This window comes from Malania oleifera, chromosome 6 (genome assembly GCF_029873635.1).
Source record: "Malania oleifera isolate guangnan ecotype guangnan chromosome 6, ASM2987363v1, whole genome shotgun sequence".
NCBI lineage: Eukaryota > Viridiplantae > Streptophyta > Magnoliopsida > Santalales > Ximeniaceae > Malania > Malania oleifera.
In genome coordinates this window covers 100560352-100576449 of record NC_080422.1, presented here as the reverse complement: position 1 = coordinate 100576449, position 16098 = coordinate 100560352, and the positions used below count along the sequence as shown (strand labels likewise).

The 16098-nt window shown below is 34.3% G+C and overlaps 2 protein-coding genes across 10 annotated transcripts in view; both read right to left on the bottom strand.

Annotated features, from left to right (window-relative positions):
- Window positions 1-8516: 8516 nt before the first annotated feature.
- Window positions 8517-11505, bottom strand: LOC131158160 (3-ketoacyl-CoA synthase 11-like). The gene is made up of 2 exons (XM_058112826.1): window positions 11133-11505; window positions 8517-10418 (listed from the first exon to the last, which is right to left on the bottom strand). Exon 2 carries the CDS (start codon window positions 10410-10412, stop codon window positions 8877-8879), a length of 1536 nt encoding a protein of 511 aa, XP_057968809.1. The 5' UTR covers window positions 10413-10418; window positions 11133-11505; the 3' UTR covers window positions 8517-8876.
- A 3761-nt stretch (window positions 11506-15266) lies between these two features.
- LOC131158159 (heme-binding-like protein At3g10130, chloroplastic) overlaps window positions 15267-16098 on the bottom strand; it is a 46214-nt gene continuing 45382 nt past the window's right edge. For 5 of the 9 annotated variants that reach the window (XM_058112817.1, XM_058112815.1, XM_058112819.1 and 2 more), the window contains exon 8: window positions 15267-15487. In XM_058112817.1, the coding sequence (XP_057968800.1) occupies window positions 15443-15487 (45 nt within the window). In that variant the 3' untranslated portion in view covers window positions 15267-15442. Of the gene's footprint in view, window positions 15628-16098 lie in introns of all 9 variants that reach the window. The other 4 variants (XM_058112820.1, XM_058112818.1, XM_058112816.1 and 1 more) reach the window with 2 other exon arrangements.

Below are 16098 nucleotides of genomic sequence, written 5' to 3'. Positions count from 1 at the left end.
GAATTTGTTTTTGTTGTTAAGCTGAATGTATATATATATATATATATATATATATATATATATATATATACAGTTGTATTGTTATCAATTCAATTAATGAAATTAGTTTTTTTCATCAAGATTGATTTCTCATATGGTATCAGAGCTCCTTGTTCTCCATTATCATCTTCTTCTTTGAGCTTTTCACATTGTTATGTTCTACAAGCTTCTTCAATGATGGAAACAGCAGCTAATACTTCCAACACAGAGGCTTCATCTTCCTTAAAAGATTCATATAATCTTAGTGACCCTCTGTTCTTGCATCATAGAGAAAATCCAGGAGCAATTCTCATTTCTCAACCATTGATTGGGGGAGAAAATTATCCAGCTTGGGCAAGATCAGTGAGGAAATATCTAATTGCCAAAAACAAGTTAGGATTCATTGATGGATCTTTAACCATATCTTCACCATTGGTGAATTCTCCAAATGCTATTCAAGCATGGGTTCAGGATAATAACATGGTAGGTACATGGATCATTAATCCTGTATCACCAAAGCTTCAAGGAAGCATTATCTATAGAGATACTGCTTTAGAAATTTGGACTAATCTTTGAGACACTCATTCAAGGAAATGGGACCAAGATCTTCAATATTCAGAAGCAAATTGCTGAGATTCATCAAGGAGCAGTCACTCACTGATTATTTCACTCAACTCAAGATCTTGTGGGATCAATTGCAGAATTTGAATCCATTTCCTCAGTGTACTTGTGGTCAGTGTGTGTGTGGGATCAATCAAAAGTTGTAGAGTCTTCAAGCCAAGGAGTCCACTATGAAATTTCTCATGGGAGTGAATGATGTTTTCTCTCAAGTAAGAACTCAAATTTTGTTGATGGATCCTTTGCCTTCTGTCAATAAGGTTCATTCTTTATTCATTCAAGAAGAAATGCAGAGGTCTATGCATAATGTTGTTAGAGTTGATCTACTGCTCTAGCAACCAAGAATTTCGGAACCAATTTTAAAGGCAAAGAAAGGCCTTTATACACTCACTGTGGAAAGTTAGGCCACACTATGGACAAATGCTATAAGCTGCATGGTTTTCCACCAGGATTCAAGTTCAAGAACAATAAAAATGTCACTGCTCATCAAGTTTCATCTAATATTGAACTCATTCAAAGAAATAATTCTATTGGAATTACTGATTATGCTTCATCAAAGTCTGTTTCTCAAGCTTCAGCTTTCACTCATGACCAATGCCAACAACTTTTGACATTAATTGGTTCTTGTTCTACTCCACAATTGCCTAAAGATCAAGAACTTCATGTTGCTAATGTTGTGTCTTGCCCATCAAATGTTGTTGCAGGTTACTACAAGCATTCTGTTTTTTCTGCTAAAGATGTTAACAGAAAAGCATATGATCTTCATACATAGGTTATTGATACTGGTGCAAGTGATCATATAGTGTGTTCCATTCAGATGTTAACTTCTTTTACTGAGATCTCACATACTACAGTGAAAATGCCTAATGGAGAAGCAGCTATTGTTACACACATTGGCACTATTCAACTTTCTTCCCACATAATCCTTCACAATGTTCTTTGTGTACCCTCTTTTGCTTTTAATCTTTTATCAATCAGTGCATTAACCAAATCTCAACCTATATGTTTTGTTTTTCTGTCACAATTTTGTTTTCTACAGGACCTTACATGTTGGAACATGAATGGAATGGGCAAAATGCATCATGGTTTGTACTTATTATAAGATTTGAGCCTTTCTCAAGCCACTGCATTTTTTCTAATTTTTTTTCTAAGCAGAATCTCAAGGCTTTCTCTGCTGCTTGATCTTCTTCTCTTTCTTCAAATGTATTTTGTAGTGACCCAAATATTTAAATAATTAAATAATGGAAGAAGGAGGGGAAAGGGGAATTAAAAGAAATAATTAAACAGATCCTCGTCGACGAACACAAGGAATTCGTTGATGAGAGGACAAGAGGGTCTCATTGACGAGGGAGCATTTCGTCGATGAGAAAGTACTGAGAGGATGTTTTGGAAAATTCTGAATTTCATCGACAAGGGGAGAGTTCGTCGACGAATTGTCTTCATGACCTCGTCGACGAGGTAACGTGGCTCGTTGACGAAGGTCAGTCTATAAATAGGCCAAACTTCATTTTTAGGCTGAAATCCGACGCCCAAACCCTCTCTCTCACTTCCTTTTCTCCCTCCACCCTTCTCTCTTAATTTCTGGGTCCATTTGCTACCGGATCGACGATCCAAAGCCACCACGGCACTCCTGGGGAAGTTCTCTACATATCTACTAGAGTCGATCATTGGTGGGACAACTTTGAAATTCATCCTAAATTCAGTGTAAGGTTTTTATTCGCTATTTGACCTTCCCTGTAGTTGTAGAAAACGTAGTACGCATAAAAATACTGAATTTTTATTTTGGAAAATGTTGTTTTTAGGGTGTCGAATGGGGAACTCAACTGGGTGTTGAATTGATTGCTTTTAGGGGCTTTTTTAGGAATCAGGTAAGGGGATAAACTAAGCAAATTATTTTATGAAAATGTAAGTATGATATTACAACATTTGATTTTAGAAAATAACTATATTTATATATACACTATGTTAGGAAATACTACTGTAAATGACGATATGTTCTAAATATATGTGAAACCTATTCTGTGTGGCATGAGTAGAATTTATGGTGAAATACTGTTTCTGGGAAATGTTAAATGATATAGAATTTTACTATGGAAAACTGGCGTACAAGCCATGGATGTTTATATATATATTGCGGACGTACGAGCCAAGCTATGGATATGATTTGCCAGCGTACGGACAGAGCTATGGATACGTTTTGCCAGCGTATGGGTCAAGCTATGGATATGTTTTGCTAGCGTACGGGGCAAGCTATGGTAAAATATGAAATGCCGGCATACGGGCTGATGATTTTCATGATGTGTATATATATATATGCAAAATGATGTGATGATATTGATTTGGCAAATAATTATATGAAATATTCATGTATCACAATTGATTATATGTTATATGTTATCAGAACTGGTTGGTTTGGCTTAGGCTAGCACTTGCATGGTACCGCTGCTATGTGTTCATGATCATCATGATATTGTGTTAGCGCTACTGTACGGAGTAGCGTGAGGATGGATAGTCGATGTGGTTTTTAAGAAGTGTGGACGCCCCTGGTGTACGGACCAGGTCTAACAACCCATCGTACTTACAGACTGTACTTTTGACTTGGCAGTGATCGACCAACCATTATCAAGTCCCGCCTTCGGGTCACACAACCCAGTCATATAGGGGTAATACATGACAACAACCAACTAACCACCTAGGGTTGTTTTTGTATTATTATTATATAAGATGATTTATGTAAACGGAAATCCATTATGTTCTACTTGATATAAGTATATATGTTTTTCCCAGATATGATAGAGACAGTTATATTAATATGTTTATGTATGATCTTATGTATAACACAGAAATATTCATGTTGTCACACACTAGTATTTGTATATTTTACTTACTTAAAGGTGTCTCACCCCGAATTATATGAACTTTTCAAGAGCCCCTAATAAGAGAGCGGATAAAGCTCTGCTGAGGTAGTTACAACTGGTCTGCCCTTTCTGAAGGGTAAGTGTTTTGGTAGGGTCGGATGTATTTTGTGGGAAATGACCCTAGGACACCATTTGGGTTGTAAATATGATTAGTATGGATGTAGTAACTTTGGTATTGGGATGGATGGTATTACATATTGTTGACTCTATAAGTCCAATCCGGCTTTTGATAATGACAAATCACTTGATATTTGATCTGTTCATTGAGTTTGTGAACAGGACTTACACTGAGCATGCACGGAAAGATAATGAGTCATGGATGTCATAAAGTAAAGCTTATACATATTAGAAAGTACCATGGAACTCAAAGAGTATGAGAATCAAGAAGCAAGTGGCAAAGTTCAAGAATGTCTTGGGAATGGGTATTTATAATATTTTCGTATGATTTATCTTGAGGCTCAATATAACTTAGAATGATATATAACTCATGCATTTCATGTACATAATTAGAATACTTACATGGGCTTAGAAATGTGTTTAAAATCATGAAAACTTGTTTTGTAAAAGACCCAAGTAAAGAATCAAAGTAGAATTTTAAACTAGAAATGAATATGTGTGAAAGGGGGACTTCGATAGCCTGAAGTTAACCTCAGGCGCCTGAAGAATTTCTTCGGTAGCCTAAAGATTAAGTTCGGTAGCCTGAAAAATTAAATGGGAAAGACAGAACCTGGCAGAGGTACCTCGGTCGCCTGACCTTGGAACCTCAGGCACCTAAAGTTGACACTTCAGGAGCCTGAAGTCGAGTTCGGTTGCCTGAACTCGCGGGAAAGCCTAAAAATCAGTTCTTTATTAAAAAGACACGCGAGGTATCTTATTGATCCAACGGCTGAGATCAATTCTAAGGGTAATATACTATATATTATGAATATCTAAACCCTAGAAGAGAGAGATACACAAGAAAGAGAATAACACACCTTGTTGCAAGTTTGTTGATTATCTACTCTTAGTGCTATTCGTTTGCCTATACATCAATCTCATATCTTCAAGCTTGGGCAAATCAATTCAGATTTTCAAATGAAACTTGTTTACTCTACTGTACTTCAATTTAGTATTGAGGTTTGATCTTTCAAGTTATTAGTCTTGTGATTTTTGCATATCATCTCATTGTTTGCTTCTTGACTAGTATTGAAAAGTATTGATCTTGAGTGTGCCTTTCGTACAAAAATTAATTTTCTAAGAGATCATTACTTGAGAAAGTTTATCTAACTTGGTAGATTAAATTTTGGTTCAAGAGCATATAAATAAACATATATTGTCTTAAAGGGCTTCTTATTGAAAAACCTAGTTTTTGATTAAAAGAGTGATCTTGAACGTATCTTTATATATACCAAGTTTTTTTTTTTTTTTAACAAGATCATTATTTGTTTTATGGTGTGTGACTCATTGAAAGGTTTGATTCAAGTGTGTAGTTTCTAAAAGGATCTATCTTTAGATACATTAGAACTTGATTTAATATCCTTAATACTTATAAATATAATTTTAATTGAGGGATATTTTTTCTGCAAATTAATATACTCAGTTTTGTGGTTAAGTACTTGAAATAAAACTTTGTGATTTTGATTGAGTGTATATTCAAGACAAAGTTTTTGCCAACAAGTTCACTTCAATTATATAAGTGTGCATTTTTGCAAAGTGAACCAAGAACCCTAGATTATTCCAAAACGTTTTGAATTTATCTTTACTTGAAAGTTTTGGTTAAAAAGGGATTTGTGTGTTGAGGCATATCATACATAAAACGATTTTATCGTTTTCATTCATTTACGTGCTTCAAGTTATATCATATGTCAATGTTTTAGGAATTTGAATTGTACTCACCAGCTTTTGTTAGAAGCATTGTTTTTGAGTGTATTTTCTAGATTCTATTGTATACACAGTTCGGTGTGTGAACCGGTGTGAGAGGAGAGAGTTGTATCTCTTGTAAGCAGTGGAGTAGGAGGAAGCTGTGCCTCTTGTAAGCAGCGGATTGTAAGGGAAGCTCTATCCTACTTTAAGGAACGGGGTTAGTGAATCCTTGAGTGGTTGCTCAAGGCGAGAACGTAGGCCGGGTTGGCTGAACCTCGTAAAATTGCGGTTGCATTCTCTGTTCCCTTTTCCTTTTTATTTTCCGCATCGTATTTTAATTTCCTGCTTGCTTGTATATGTTGAATAACTTTACACGCACTTAATTGGGTAAAAAGGATTTCATTGATTTAGTAATTCATATCAACATCAAATTCCAGCAATTAATTAGTTAAACATAGAAATAGGGATTGATTGGTAAATAAATTTCAAAGAATTTTTTAAAATACCCGATTCACCCCCCCTCTTGGGATTACACCTAAATCAACACATATGGTATTATGAGTTAATTTACGATTTTATGTTACCTACTGCTTAGGCTTTCGTATTGTGTTTCTGACGTATCCCTGATACCCACATGTTCAAGTTGATTATGATCTACTAGATTTATTATAGTGGTTTTGTATTATATAAAAAAAATATATGAAAATTAAGCAGGTCGTTACATATTTTCACTTTGGCATTCAAGACTTGGGGCATCCTTCTGATGTAAAAATTCATTCTTTGGATAGTGTTTTACCTTTTCTTAAGAACTGCTGTAATAAACTTTGTATTGTTTGTCCTTTGGCAAAACAGAAGAGAATTCCTTTTCCTTTCAATAATAATAAATGTGCTTATCCTTTTGATAATTTTAAATAACTGTACGAAACTTAAAAGATTCTCTGTGCTACCCAAAACTATAGTAAGATATTGTAATTGATCGTATAAACCTTCAATCTCGAACTCTAGGCACAACTATTGCTAGCACTAGCACAAAATATCTCTATTCTAGAATCCTTTCCTTACTTGAGAGTTTGGTCAACTAAAACAAGAGAAAATGCATGTGACACATGGATAAAAATCTAGAATGACATAAGGAACCTTAACATTTGCCTACTTGAAAATGATTCAAGATAATTTTAAATAATGGCATCAAGCATAAAAGATTCTTTGTGCTACCCAAAACTAAAGTCAAATATTGTAACCAATCATATGAAATTTCAATCTCAAACTCTAGGCGTAACTATTGCTAGGATTAGCACAAAATATCTCTATTCTGTAATTTTTTTTCTTACCTGAGAGCTATGTCAACTGATGTGAGAGAAAATGCTCAAGACAATGAAGAAAAATCAATAATGTCATGACAAAACCATTTGAGAAGTGAGGCCATGAGAAAGTCTAACGCGTTTAGTTATGGAAAATATTTTTTTGAGTTTTTTATTTTTAGTTTTTCAAAGAGTTCAAAATATTTTAGTTTATATATTTGTATTTTAAGATTTGTATTAAAAAGTTAGAAAATAAAGAGTTTGCTTAAATATAAAAAATAATTTTCTTATTTTTTTTTATTTTTAGACTTCAAAATAGTTAAAAAAAAGGGGTTGTTTTTCAATTTTTTAGAAATAAGATAGCATTTGAGATCATGACTTTTGGGGGCTAAATTTAAATTTCTTTGAGAAAACTCATTACATAATTCATACAAAGCTCCGAATTTCATGCGACCATACACATTAATATCATGTCTAGTCTGTAGAATGCAATATAATAGAAAACGAATGAAATGAAAATTTGAATAGGAAAGCATGATGAAATCAAGTGATAAGTTTATTTCTCTTTCTTCCGATTCCATTTCATTCCTACATACCAAACACTGCCGTAAGAGTTAGAAATATAAAAAAGTAATAAAAAGATTTTTTTTCTAATTTTTATGTATAAATTTAGAAAATTAGAAAATAAGGTGACATTTTTTAATTATTTGAAATTTTAATTTATAAAATAAAATAAAACTATCTTCACAAGAAAATAGTATCAAATATTTGTTTATTTATTTCATACAAATATTATAGAACTAGAAAAAAATTAAGCAACATTTTTTTGTGATTTTTTGAAAAGTAAAATAATAAATGAAAATAATTTTTCACAAGTAAACAAACCCTAACCCTATATTTGAAAGGGACTTTAGATTTGAATTTGTATGAATTTAGACAAAATATAAATCTAAAACCAAAAATGGATGTTTCCAAACAAATGTCCCCGCACCTAACAAGCTTACAGAACTACCATAAAACTATTGCAAACCACCGAAACTATGAAAAGAAAGAACTACAATTTGAAAGGCAAGAAAAAATCAACCCGTTCTGACTAGAACACTTGGGAGTATTCTCTCAAAACTCAAACTACTCGTTGCTTTATTTTCTGTCTTCTAAAGGAAATCAACATCAAAGGAGCCCAAGAAGTTTATCCAAATAAAATGTTCATGTGAGAGAACAAGCATATTAGAAGTGCTCTAAGGAGCAGCAAAGAAGGATAGTACGCTGCCCACTCTAAACCAAGGTTGAAGGACAACCCTCCAAGCAAGGGAGTTCAATCCAGTTCATAATAAGCAAGCATGCACACTGACAAAAGGTCCTAATCTTAACAGTTACAGTTTCATTCAGTTTAATCTTCTGTTTAACTTTTTCTTTAATCCATCAGAAGAAGTCATTGGAGGACTTTTTGCCCACAAAATTCAGTCATTGTCAGTCAATAGATGAATTTAAAAGGGGTGTGGTTTTATGAACTCCCAGCTTGAAGCAGTCCAAACTGGAGTGGTGCCCATGGTTCTCAAAGTGGCTTGACATCAATCCATGGATGACCAAACCAAACCCTAAAGAACATAACTTGCTAGCAAAAGTATACATTCAATTTTTCGCCGATCCAAAAATACACATTCTAACTTCTGTTAGCCATCCCATAGTATCGATTACTTAATGGATGGATCCTGACGTTCTCACTCCGGCACACAAAATAATAAAAATAATAATAATAATAATAATAATAATAATAATAAGGTATGATAAACAGTAATTAAATATCTGCAAAGGAAACTAGAATAAAATCCCAAATTTAGAATCAAAAATTCAAAAAATAAAAGAACATGGTAACCCCCTTTTCATCAATATGGTCCCTGGCACTCGGCCACTACAACACCATTCAAACACAATCTCCATAACATACACCACACTCCATTCAAAGGTCGAAATAGAACAATCATACTAATTCCTAACCCCATAATAAATCTGGTTAGACACCAAAAGAACAAGAATGCATCCAATTGCCCCCCACATGAATAAGGAGATAAATAACAACACCTAAAGAGGGAAAGAATATGAAATTTCACCATCCAAGCAGCCACCAGTAACAACTAATATATAGCTGCCTATGAACGAGATACTGCATTTTCGAAGCTTAGATTGCTGAAACCCTCGGGATATTGACTGGGAATTCGTGGATCTCATCCATCCAAGGGTTCTTCTCCTTTGCTGGGTTTATGCTCCTCAAAGCCTTCCACACAGCACTGTTACACTTAAACCCAGACCCAAATGCTATTTGCCATGTTCTGTCCCCCTTCTTCATCCTTCCCTTGGCTTCCGAATAAGCCAACTCATACCAAAGAGAGCTGCTGGAGGTGTTTCCGAATCGATAAAGAGTCATCCTTGATGGTTCCATGTGCCAATCAGAAAGCTGCAAGTTCTTCTCCAATTCATCCAAAACAGCTCTTCCCCCAGCATGAATGCAGAAATGCTCAAAAGCTAGTTTGAAATCTGGAATGTAAGGCTTGATCTTCATTTTCAACAGTTTCTTCCCAACTAATGTGGCAAAGAAGAGCAACTGTTCGGACATGGGCAAAACAAGAGGCCCCAAAGTAGTAATGTTGGTCTTTAAAGCATCACCTGCAACTGCCATGAGTTCCTTTGACAACGAAACTCCTAGCTTCCCATTGGGATCTTCTTCTTGAGTAACACAGGCAAAACACTTATCATCGGAGCCCTTGTGAGTCCGAACAGTATGCACCAATTGGTACTTGGATCTTCTTCTGTCTGAGCTTTTGTTAGAAAGCAGTACTGCAGCTGCACCCATTCGAAACAAGCAATTTGGTACCAGCATTGACCGTTCAGTGCCAGAGTACCAATTCAATGTGATGTTCTCTGTGCTCACAACCAAGGCATAGGAGTTGGGATGGACCTGAAGAAGATCTTTGGCAAGATCGACTGAGATTAAACCAGCACTGCAGCCCATGCCACCTAAATTATGACTAATAATATTCCCTCGCAACTTGTAGTGGTTGACAATCATAGCAGAAAGAGATGGGGTAGGATTGAACAAGCTGCAGTTCACAATAAGGATTCCAATGTCTTTAGGTTTAACTGTGGTCTTGGCAAGAAGCTCATCGATGGCACCGAACATCACCATCTCAGCTTCTTCTCTTGCTGCTTGCATTGATGGGTTTGGAGGCACGTTGAGAACAGACTCAGGAAGATAGGTTGAATCCCCAAGGCCAGACCTCTCAATAATCTTACGCTGGAACTGGAGATTTTCCTCTGTGAATGAACCAGTCAAGCGAGATCTATCCAGAAACATCTGCCTTGTGCATATCCGAGCTTCTTCAGGCTTGTAGCAGGAGAAATTCACAAGGTATACAGGGCGAGGGCGAGTGAGAAAGTATAGGGTGGCTAGGAAAACGAGAAGTGTCGAGCAGACAATCACAGAGATGAGGTTGAACCTGAGCTGGTCCCAAAGATCATGGAGATCTTGAAGAGAAAATGTTGAGAGCTGAGCGGCAAGCACGACCACAAGAGGGGAAAGGAATAGAAACATTCCATGGGTTATCAGGTAATGGTAACCAAGCTTCACATATTTTAGTTTAACAGACTGCTTGAAATCAGGGAGGCTTCGGGATGCTGTTGGTGGGATCAAGGGTGTATTTGCTTTCGGTTCTGTCATGTTTCCCTGTGAGAAATTTGAAGCATTGGGTGAGTTGAAGTACTAAAACAAATCGATGGAGAAAACAAATGGAAGAATGAACAAAGCAGATGATAAGACAACTACAGCATTTTATACTCTTCAGTGATGTTGTTGGATTTATAAATTTAGGAGGACGATGAGAGGTTTTAAACCAAGGGTTGAATCGAAAAAGAAACGTTATAAAAGTATGTCTTTTCTGATCTACAGTTCAAGCAAGTCGGCAAATCAAAATAATGCAACAACTGGACTTCCATGACAACCTAGGTCAGAAAATCCCAAATGCAGTTCAATAGAATCCGAAAGATTCCTAAGAAAATAATACCCACATTATTGCACCGAAACAAAAAAAAAAAAAAAAATTTGCTAGTTATTAATTTCTCATCACAACAAGAAACCCTTCATTAATTCCCCGCATATGAAACCTAGCTAAGCAGCGACAAACCCAGATCAGAACTCACAATAAAAACAGATTCTTCGTGCATTCAGGGAAATTAATCGCAAAAGAAGGATGATGAAACAATACCCAGATCAAAATTCATAATCTCACATGAGAGAGAGAGAGAGAGAGAGAGAGAGAGAGAGAGAGAGAGAGAGAGAGAGAGAAGCGCCCTTCATGCCTAGGAAGAAAATTCAAACGCATAGAAACCAACAAGGTGAAGAAACCTCAGATAAAAAAAGAAGAAAAAAAGAAAAACTAACCTCGAGTGTGGAAACCCACCACAGATCGCTCGAGTTTCGCCGGAGAAGCTAAGGCGAGAAAGAGAGGAAAAGGGTTGGGGGGGGGGGGGGGGGGGGGGGGGGTGGGGGGGGGGGAGAGAGATTTGATCCAGATGCAATAGCTAAGATTAGAGAATAGAAATGCGTGAGGCGAAATGGGGAATTATAACTAATTTATAAGGGACGAGTTGGGGAGGAGACAATGCGAGGCTTCCCTGGCAGTGCCGAAGCGAACGCGCGTTGACCATTTGAGCTCACAGCGCCGTCTCCGTTTGAATACCAGTTTGACTTCCTATTAAGTTGCCCTCCCTCCGCCTGCTGAAAGCGAACGGCTACCTCTTCATTTCTTCCCATATCGCTGCCCTAATTAAGATAATGGAATCAATACCCCTATCTACTTGTCTTTCTAGAAGCCAATAATTCCTTTTTTTTTTTTTTTTCTAGACTTCGTTTGAAACTTTAAATATATATATATATATATATATATATATATATATAAAGACATGTGTACGAATCCACTTTTTTATTTTTGGTAATATAAGAAAATAAATAAAATATATCCAATTAATGAATAAAATTTTATTTTTGAGTATCATTAACATTTAATTTTTCTTTATTTTTAATTATATTAAAATAAATTCTCTTGATATAAAAATAAATATAATAGGAAATAAATTTTCATTTCCTTTCCTTTCCCACATGAATATCCTTGATCCAAGAAGCAAATAAAAATAAAAAGGAAACTCATTTTGTATTGTATTTTTCTTGTATATTAAATTTTATTAAAAATAGAAAATTTTTTTATATGATTAAAAAATAAAAAAAATAAAATATTAATGATATATAAAATTAGAATTTTGTTCGTAAATTTGATATATTTTTCATTTTCTTTCTTAGTTTACTCGATAACTAAACATAAAAACGTGAATTCCTTAATATTTTCATCTCCTTAATAACCATCACTTTACAATATGATTACATAGCATAATTATGTTTTTAGTTAGAAGAAGAATTGAATTCTAAAATAATTTTTTAAAATATTTTATAAAATTCTAGTGAGAGCAAATGCCTCAAGTAAAGTGAACTTGAATTTTACCATTAAAGGCAAAAGATACTATTTTATTTTATAAAAATTTAAATATGTATTACATTAATTTTTTCTAATTAAAAATATAATTATGCCATCAAGAGAGATTGATATTAATGTCAAGAAATATTTGAAGAATTTAAACCATAAAAAATTTTAGAACATATAACTGTAATATTGTCATTACTAAATTTTATCATATGACATTATGACTAGCTTTGATTTTTTTTTTAACCATATTTATCTCAATTTAAAATTTAAAATTTAAAATTTAAAAATTCTGTATTTTGTAACTAATTGCTTATATATATATATATATAAAGGGTAAACTTGACATTTTAAAAAATTTAATCCATGATATTATCACTTTAGAACTTATTTCTTAATGAAGAATGCTTAAGAGATAAGTTAGTAAAAACAAAATTAATGGTTAATATAAGTAAGTATATTTTTAAGGCTAAGTAATGACGGACTCACATATACCTGAGTTGTCTCCTCTAAAATTTTAAAAATAAAGAGAGATTTTTGGTAAACAAGAACACCGCCTAGAGGAAAAAAGAAGAAGCATCAGTGTCAATTTTCAAGAAAAATTTTTGTATTTTATCCTTATCCTATTTTTGAAAAGACTTTAAATTTGAAAAGAATTTAAAGGCTTTAAAACCCTGCAAAGATTATTCTTTTCATTTATGAATATATAACATTACCAAGGAAGAAAAAAAAAAAACGTAAGTATTAGAGTTAAAATTTTGAAGAAAGATTTTTGCATTTTACCTTCATCCTATGTTTGAAAAGACTTTAAATTTGTGTTAAATTTAGATATAATATAAATTATATTAGATTTTGTTCAAATTTAAATTCAAGGTTTAAAATTCATACATCTAAAGGCAACATTAAAAATATATAATTTTTTTCTTGTAATGTAATAAAAATATTGAATTTGACTCCTTCGTCCAAATTCCAGCCCATACTACGGCAAGGCGCAAATCATGTTAGCTTTGAAACTCTTTTCGGGTCTACTGTCTGCAAGTGAAACTATTTTCGCTTCCTAAGAAAATCCAAAAAAAAAAAAAAAAATGGTGTCTTTCTCATCAATTGATGCTGCACTTTTACTTATAAAAAAAAATTAAAAAATTTTACCCACCTAAGGAACCTTCCCCCAAATTGTCTCATGTTTTATTTATTTAAGTACATATTTTAATGCATAAAAATTAAATTAAACAAAATTTTAAATTAAATTAAAGACTCGGTTTTATTCTCCAAATTTAATTTCGTTTCACTGATCAAACCTTAACGTGATAGATTACTTCATCCCTTTGCAGAGGGTAAATGTGAATTCATAATTCTGATGTCTCAGGCAGGGCCAGGCCAGGCCAGCCAAACAGTACGAATAGGAATACAACAGCCAAAGGAAGGAATGTCACGGGAAACAAGCTGTGAATTCTTTATTTATCTATTAAAAAAAGTCTGAGATCGGACAGCGACAAGACAAGCTGGGTTTCTTGGAAGGTGCTGGGTTCAATGAATAAAGAATACAGCTTCTCTATGGGGTGAAGTTTGACAGTCCATTAACTTCATTTATCAATCAAAGATAAGAGCACGTCGCCATTTATCTCATATGGCTCAGAGCGAACGTAGCTCATAAGCTATGATTGTGATATTTTCATGGGAATTATGAATTGACTTAATGAAAGATGTTCTTCTGATGGGAAAAAATTGGGGGTCTCTTGGAAACTAAGAATGGTGAGCCCGTGGGAAGGCATTAGACAGACTCCTGTAGGGGTGTAATTGATTCTATTCAGTTCCATTATTAATAGATTAAACACTAAATCAAAATTTTTCATTTTAATTTTTCATAAACCCACACAAATGGCCCGACTGACTGAAGACCGTTGGCTTTTATTGGAGCTGCAGCCGAAGCCCAACACAAGGGCTCCAGGTGGAGTTGGTATTTATAGGAATGGACACTAAACAAATTTCCTTCCCATGTGCAACCGATGTGGCACAAGAGATGGTGTAGCCGTGCACGACTCTAGAACTGGAAGGCGGGGCAGGCGAGCAGACTCTCCATTTTGCTTGAGAAATTCGATTGTCCCACATGGACAATCTTACAACGGGTGGCTGAGGCAGCCTCATATAACCACAATGCCAACCCAACATTCTTACACCAATTACTATAATCTGATGGTGCTGAAGTACTTCATTAAATAATAGTAAATATGAGCAATGAGTGTACAACAATTCTAAATATTAGAAGTTTGTGAAATTTTTCGTCTTTCAAAATTGAAACTGCAAATTGAAAGATCCAACTCCATCTGGTTTTGGTCTAGTTTTTTATTTTTTGGTAAATTTTATACACGCCTATTGAAGTAGAGTTCTCGAACATCCACAAACAATCCACAAACATGAGCGTGTTTTTACATTCTTCTGGGAATGGAATGAATTTGAAATGAAATGAAATATTGAATGAGCAGTTTGAACAAATTAAGTGATAGATTCGATTCTACTCTATTTCCACATATCAAGAATATATAGTACTTTTGCATTAAGTGTTATAGGAGCAAATCAGCAAAAATCGATCAGCCCATGTGAGATCCATCGATTTCCAACTTTTTCAAACCTCATTGCAACCAAGAAAAGAAAAAATAATAATAATAAAACACTTAATCTGATACAGTAGAAGAGGCTAATCTCAAATTTAACCTGTTCCCACTTTTTGTGGTATTTTCCTTACCGTAGTTTTGGGTTGGCACCAGATACCAATAATAAAATCTGCGCGCAGACATGGTTATAAGGTGTTTAATGTCCAGGAAGGGCACCAGAAGGAAAATCTATTTTAACAGGAAAAAAGCTAGTGTTTATTTCTTCAGATCGTAAACACTACTTCTGCACAACGTTTGGTCCAGACGAATAGAATGGAATCAAATTTATAACTTGATTTCGTCATACTCTCCATTTAAATTTTCATTCAATTTCTTTCCTACTCCACACAAACCAAATATAGCATTAAAAAAATTACACTATTTAAAAAATAACTTAGAAATGAGAGGGTATTAACTATGAGAAGGTAATTTCTTTACAAATTGACATTGCAGACACAAACAAGTAGCTCTTGGGGAATGCTACTTTATATCTCCTATAACACTCGGAACTCATGGCAAACAAAAGGAATCAGGACTACATCAACAGGAAGTGTGCATACAATACACTAATCCAAGGAGAACTCTTCAAGCCATATTAGCACTTCATTCTTCTGCATGGTTACCACTCACAAAACATAAACAAAGAATGGTTCCAGTGACTAAAATGAGATATATCGAGAATAACCTTTAATACTTTTGTATCAATCTATAAACAAGCAACCATATTCACTGCAGCATATCTGCAGAGTCTCTGAATCAAAAAAAATTAGGCAAATAAACTGGCATTTCATTAGAATAATAAGTGAAAAGATAAGACTATGTTGCAGTAAATGTTCAGGGATGGAAAAGAAGTATACACGCACTACAATAACAACAAAAGAATACAAAAAGCACTCAAGCATTGCTAGACCTGATACTTTTGTGCGCTTATATATAGCATTGCCTCATGGATCTCTGAGAAAAATTTAGAACTCAAAATGATATCTGCGGTGATGCTTCCAAAGCCTTGTTGATGTCACCGCTAAGATGTTTTGTGTGAAATTAATGATAAGCAATTTTTCAAAATTCAGTACGACATTAAGCCTCATGGTAAGAACTAAGATGTATTTTTCAAGCCCAGAATAACAATTTTCTCATGAGGAGAATTTTTTCAACATTACAAGCTGACTGTATACCACCAAGCACCAAAAATGTTGACAAGAACTAAGATGTATTTATCCAC

Excerpts from the sequence above, each read along its gene's own strand:
- LOC131158160 (XM_058112826.1), bottom strand. The coding sequence starts at position 10,412 with ATGACAGAACCGAAAGCAAATACACCCTTGATCCCACCAACAGCATCC.